General features: G+C 42.3%; 1 protein-coding gene across 2 annotated transcripts in view; it reads right to left on the bottom strand.

The window, feature by feature from the left end:
• The window catches only part of rabgap1l (RAB GTPase activating protein 1-like), a 93,126-nt gene that overhangs the window by 30,030 nt on the left and 56,203 nt on the right, over positions 1-6,893 (bottom strand). For both annotated transcript variants that reach the window (XM_005933802.3, XM_005933803.3), the window contains exons 15-16: positions 2,752-2,826; positions 1,383-1,508 (exon numbers count right to left, since the gene is read on the bottom strand). In XM_005933802.3, the coding sequence (XP_005933864.1) occupies positions 1,383-1,508; positions 2,752-2,826 (201 nt within the window). The remainder of the gene's footprint in view (positions 1-1,382; positions 1,509-2,751; positions 2,827-6,893) is intronic.

Raw genomic sequence — 6,893 nt, 5'->3', positions numbered from 1 at the left:
ACCAATAAACATGGAGGACACATTCTGAGTAATATGTTTATTTAGGTCGTTATTATTTCTTGACTCTGGAATTTCTTTTGCTAAATTAAAGCCAACATTTATAAAGAAATCATTAAATTCATTTGCAATGTCTTTAGTTTTATCAAGCACAATATCTTTATCTTTTTTTAAATAATCTGGATAATTCTTATTATCTTATTATTAAAAGGCGCACTGTCGATTTTTGAGAAAATTAAAGGATTTTAAGTGCACCTTATAGTGCGGAGAATACGGTACTCTGTATTATCAGATGGTATCATTGCACTGAGCTAATGTGATTGCACTAAACTAACTGTCTTCATGCTGACGGGCGACTGCTAGCAGAGGCAGGACGAATTTAGGCGCCAAGATCAACTCGGTGGATTTAGGTTGTAATACCTGAGTGGGATGGGACATCAGTACTCATTATCCTCAAAGGAGAAAAAGTCTACACAGGCTGCAAATCTATACTCAACTCTGAAATATAGATTTTTTTCAATGTTTTAATGAAAGACAGGCGTCAACAAGGCAACATGTTACAGTCCAAATATGACACAATAACTGGCAACGTCCTCTAAAGCACGAGTAGGCTCAAACTTACCCCGAGTTAAAGTCTTTTTCTGTTTAGTGCACTGGTTCATGCATTTAATCAGTAATTATTAAACAGCTCCATTATGAGGAAAGTACCAATGCTGGAAAATGAAATCTAGTGTAAATGAATGGTCCTTGAGACTGGTCTGTATCACAAGTGAACTTCATGGCATTTAAGTCATGAAGCAGACAGATGGGATCAATTTTAATGTCGAGCTGTAACTGCACGGCCTCTGAGGCACAATCATTCAAATTTCTGCAACTAAGTAGTGAGATCAAAAAATGTGTTGCAAATGACCAAAGACAACAAAGGCAACTAAGTGGAAAGAGCTATTCCCGCATGCTAGGTGACTCGCAGCTCTAACAGAGCTCGTAATCATCAGCAAACTGTCCTTGATTTGTAAAAAATGAAGGTAGGCCTGAGTCCTGTGTAAAAACAATGACGTCCAAGCTGACTACGACTCCCAAAGTGAATCCACTTTCCAAAAACAGCTTTTAAAATACTCCCAAACACAGTCAAATAGATTTAGAAGACTGATATATGCTTTAATCTGAAGCTTAACCCAATTCATATTTACTCATTTCACCGACTACGGTCCAAAGTGAAGCTTATTAAGCTCCAAATAAAAAGTAGCCCAGAATGAGGGAGCAGGTCGTGCACAACAGCCACAGACAAAACTAAACCTACAAACAGAAAGCAGTGTGATGCAGACCGTCCTTCCTGTCAGGGTCCCATTGATTGATTTAAAAATGTAAAAGGTTGCTCGACTAACCTGCATCAGCCTCTCCAGCTGGTAGAACTTGCAGTGAAGATCTTCAAAGTTGTTCTTGTAGAGAGCTCTCAGGCCATATTCATACATGATTTTTACCAAAACACAAAAGGCCTGCTCCTCGGGCATCTGAAAGCATGCGGATAACCTCAATCAGCAACACTCTGGAAAAATGACAACAGCTAAATATCCGAAATGTGTTCCTGCTGACACAAAAGGACAGAGCAGCTCCCTCGAGAAGACTCAAACATGGCCGTCACCTAACAGTGGAGGGAAACAGTGCAGCTGTGGAAGATGCGACTAAAACAAGTTTCATGTGTGAGCATGTGTGAAGACGAGGAGCAGGAGAGAACGCTTAACGCTGTGCTCGTCTCTCGGTGTGTGCACGGCTTCTCTCCTTCACGTGCACGCTCTCACAGACTGAGGTGATATTTAATCAGAGTGACAGTATGTGTTTGGGACTGAATGGGCTCCTGCAGGTAAACCTGAGCCTCTATTAATATTCCTGACATCTCCTCTATAACCTCTCCCTCCTCCCTCTATTACACGCCTCCTCCTCCTGTGTAACCCCTCTTTCTTACACTGCTGCTGTCCCCTTTATCTTTACAGCCTTCTCCTCCTCTATAACTTTTTCCTTGTGTCCTCCTTCTGCAGCCAGCTCCTCACCTTCACATCCCTTCAACAAACGTGCAGCTCTTGTGCACGTCTCTCCGACCTCATCCCTACTCCTCTCTCCCGCGACATCTCACTCCTCTTTAACCTCTGCTGCCCTCGCCATTTGGACTTTGACCAAACTTCCACAGCTCTCTTACCCCATGTGTCAACTCCACTGTCTGTCCTTCATGTGTCCTCTAAAAACTTGCTCACATCAAATTTGAGGTAATATTTGTGCAAAGTCACTTTACACACAGCATGCAGGTACTATAAACATGGATTTGTGACCTTGAACGTGTGTGTGTGAAAGGAATCGATTCTCTCACTCCTTCTCTTCATCCACATCATCTCATTCAGTGTGTTATATTACCCTGCTGCTTTATTATACTTTGTACAAGCCAGGAAACTGTTTGTAGAGACAGTAAAGTCTCGGTGCAGGAGCACGCTGCTCGTGTTAACCTTGATCATTTGTTTGAGTGCCATCTGCAGATGTAGGAGAATCAAGGTTACATTTAAGCAGCGACAGAAAGCTTTTATTCTGAAAGCCAGGGAGAAACACTGGAGGCAAATTCTTTTGCAAATGCACAACGAGTCAGTGTAAAAGTCATAAATGAATATGCATGAGCACAAGCATGTGTTTAGCAAACAGTGCTAACTGGTGTGTTGGATCATCTGATGTACAGTGAACAGCTGATGGATGGATGAGAAGTTTACTTACATGTAAGAGGAGAACAGCAGCGAGGAACGACTGACCCTGGCAGTAACCAATTTCCTCATCGTAGACCGAGTAGGCCTGCAGGAAAACAGCAAATGACAAAAGACAGAAACCAGTTCCATTAGGTTCCTCCCATCAGCAGCACGAGTATCTGAGTCAGTTTGCTTAAAATGCAAAATGCAACAGCGTAGTGTTAAAACCTTTATTAAGATCATTTCTTGTACTGTGCTGCAGCCTGCTGCTCGCATTAACCATAAAACAACTTCATCAGCCACAGCTGAACAAGCCCAGTGTGTTATGGAGCAGCTTACATTGTTCTGAGCCACCAGCGTCAGTCTGGTGCTACATCACCTTCCAGCATTCAGATTTAGTGTTTTCAGAGTCGGATGCAACTTCACTGTTCTGACTTTGTGCAGCTCTTTCTGGAGCTTTAACATCTACCATGTTTTCTTGCATCTAAAAGGAAAAATCTAATATTTACCTGTGAAAACTCATTAGCTGGCAGAGCAAAACCCTTAGAGCCGAAAAATCTGCATCGTTGAGGCCACATTTAACAGTAGCACAGTGCCATTAACCTTTGATGCGAGTATGAGGTTTGGGGCCAAAGTGCTCAGCCACAGTGAGAAGGCATTAACAGTACAACTAGCTGTTTGTTTTAAATGAAAGCTGACTTATTTTGGACCCACCCAGGTGTTAACCAGGCACACTGGAACTGATATATCATATATATATATATATCATATATATCATCTTTGCAATCGACTGGACGCCGCTATGAGGGTTTCAGTGACATTGCTGGATGGTTAAGACTTTATTTATATTCAGGCTTAAAAACAAAAATCCGTGTTTCCTTTTATTATCCAGGTAAATCAGGCAAACCTAATAAGATCTGCTGACAACTGCTATCTATTACCAAACTTTGCAAGCTCACAGCAAAGGAACCCACAAACTGGACAACAGAAAACTGGAAAAACGCTGGCTGGTCTGAAGAGTCTCTGCCGCAGCATTCAGATTGTAGCGTCACAACTTAGAGTAAAAACATGAAAGACTGGATCCATCCTGATTTGTATCAGCGGTTCAGGCTGGTGATGGCGTGGGGTGTATTTTCTTGGTACTAACTGAACATCATTTAAACACCACAGAGAATCGTTGCTGCCCGCGTCCATTCCCACATGACCACAACGAACCAATCTGATGGATTTTCCAGCTGAGAAATCTGCAGCAACTACGCGAGGCTATCATATCATGTTTCCAGCACCTTTTTGAATCTATGCCACAAATAATAAAAGACAAAAGGGGGAAGTTGTACCTAACTCACAAGTGTAGGTTAAAATACACATAAGCAGAGCTACAGGACGACACTGAAGTATAACCGAGTTGTCCTGAAAAGTGTGTTTCTTGTGACTACATGGACTGGTAACATTTGGTTTTAGTGAAAACACTTAACAAATAATCATACACCACTTCATCTTCAAAGCTTGGTGCCTCGCTCATCTCCAGTTCGTCTCAGAACACCAGCATGTATACACAGCATTACAGTTTTGCTGAGCTAAACCCCCCAAACTTAACTCTATACATCCAAAATGCAAGAGCAGCTTTAAAATACTAGAATCTCTTTCATTTACCAATAACTTAAGAGCGAATGAGAATCCTGCCTGTTCTCAAACGAGGGCGGAGTATATAATAGTCTGGATTGCATAAAACTGTCATTTCAAACTGGCTCTGCACATTTAAGGTCATATTGTATTAAACCTGAACCAGCTGGTGTTGTCCAAAAGAGTGCTCAAACTCATTTCACAGGCTGAGAAACAAAACCCACAGAAAGAGAGACGACCCACCGTCTGCAGTCACTGTTGTATGGATGTCTTTCCCCTAATTATAAATGACTTTGTCATCTTACATTTATGTAAAATTCTGTCACCATTACTGTAAATCTTGCACGATGGCTTAATAACATCTTATGTGAGGTCAGCGTGCACCTTTGACCTTTGTGAGTGTTTGTGCCAAATCTGAAGAAATTCTTCAGTGTTTCTTCCACAAAATGCAAAACATGTCTTACAGTAGATATGAGAGCTGGCTAGTTAGTCACTAAAGTGACTGATCCAGGAGAATAACCTTCAGATGACCATTCGGGAGAGGCAATGTCTCAAAACGGTTGGTAGCTGACACACCCCACCAATCATGCTAATGAGCCAATAGACAGGCTTTTCACCGTGTAAACAAGAAGTGACTTAAAACAATTACACTCGAGAGAAAAGAGCGATTGGACAGCTTACATTCTGGTTTGCTTACACGTGTACGGGAAGCCCGGCACTAACACAGGTGTGATCCCAACACCTGCAGTAAGAGGGGCACCGCGTCTATTTTAATATCAATCACCTTGCACTCTTTGCTTATAAGCACGTGTGCTTAAGTGACATGAAAGCTCAATGTTTGAGAGGCCAGCAGCCCCAGAACTGCGTAAGCTCCCCTTTATTAAGCAGCTGCTCGGCTGGTGAAGCGCGAGAGGAACTACAAGTCCATGAAACACTCTTTAAACCTGTTTTCTTATAATAACTCAAAAGGACGGTAACGGTTCAATATCTTCCACCGATATTTTGGCAGGATGCTCATTCGCTGGCTGGACACTGACTACAGGAGCAGTCAAACATTGGGTTCAAAGACTGTTGCCCCGTTTCCACACCTGAAAAATGAGCGTGGACGTCCAGAGCTCCACTGCTGATCGGTTCAGCTAATTTGGGGTTTGATGTGGAGGTAATGGGGAAGTCTTTTGGAGCTGTCTGGAGCGTAATCTACAAGCTGACATGCTTGATGGAGTGTGGCATTCACACGTCCCCTACTCGGCTGGGAGAAGTGCACGCTGACAGATGGATGGGGGAGGTCCTGGTGGGTGAAATCTAAATTTGTTAGCCTGAGCAGATAATAGGATCAGAGGGATTATTGCCGTCTACGAAGTATGCTCGAATCCTAATATCGAACGAGCAGATTTTTCTGTTCTAACGTGTGAAGTATACAATGGTGGAAATGTGTTGATAATCATAGTATAAAAGTCATAATGTGTGTGTGGTTGCCTCACTGCTGGCAAACAGTCTGAAGCTCCAATGAGTTTAGATTGTTGTTTTCATTTCAGGTAAGAAGCAACTTTAGAAGAGGAGCAAACTCTGATCAGAGTATCGGTCACCCGAACAAAAACTAATATCCTGAAAAACATGTGCACACAAACACACCGCATTAATCTGGCCGATGAGCCATGCTTACATGTTACCATGTTAACTTTCCCCTCTCTTGGTTAAAGTCCCATTTCCATGGAAACAGAAAATATTCCCTTACTCCTGTATCCAGCATCTGAAAGCTTTGAATCCCAGCACTAGCTCGTTAACCTCGATCTTCTCCAGGGGGCACGCTCAGCGCAACACAGTAAATGTTGGGCGTTTTATATCATAGCTTCAGTCAAACTGACTGAAACTGATGATAACTAGGGAGAGATGACGTCCTTCCCTGGAGAATAAAGGTTAGGCTTATTACTGAGTAGGATAGAAAGAGGAAGAGAAACTTTGTGCTGGATCCTCTGTGCCTGTAACCTGCTCATGCCCGAAGATCCAACCAACCTTATCAGCAGCAAATCTACATGGATTTGCATACAAATGAAGGCTAGCTCGCCACTGACCTAGTTGGGTCCAGACTGGATGTTAAACCTTCCTGACAGGTTCTCCCAAAGCGCTGACCAACCATACTCTACTTCTGCAGTGCCAGGAAAACACATGGAGTTCTTCTTCCTCCCTCTAAACCTAGTTTTGATTTTAAAGGCAAAACATACCAGTGTGGGTGCAGCACGAGGCCTTATCCACATCGTTATTTAGCGTATATGCTTTAGATAAGCCGTCTTATTTTCCTCTGTGGTCAGAAATAACCAAACTCATTTCATATTTACCCAAAACCAAGAATCAGATCGACAAAATCTTTATGTTAACACAGAATACTGAAATACCTCAGATTCCACTTTATATTGCAGCACAGCCCTTCAGGAGAAGTGTAACTGTGTAACACTGTTTCATGAAGAACGTCAGATATTTTGCATGATGAGCATTTCTGAGACTTGTCCTTAAAATTTTCTTCCATATCATTCGGTTACATCTTACATTAGC

The sequence above is a fragment of the Haplochromis burtoni genome, unplaced genomic scaffold (assembly GCF_018398535.1).
Source record: "Haplochromis burtoni strain Fernald_Lab_line unplaced genomic scaffold, NCSU_Asbu1 Contig_173, whole genome shotgun sequence".
Classification (NCBI taxonomy): domain Eukaryota; kingdom Metazoa; phylum Chordata; class Actinopteri; order Cichliformes; family Cichlidae; genus Haplochromis; species Haplochromis burtoni.
Note: the sequence above shows the minus strand (reverse complement) of the source record. Positions and strands in the feature narration are given on the sequence as shown.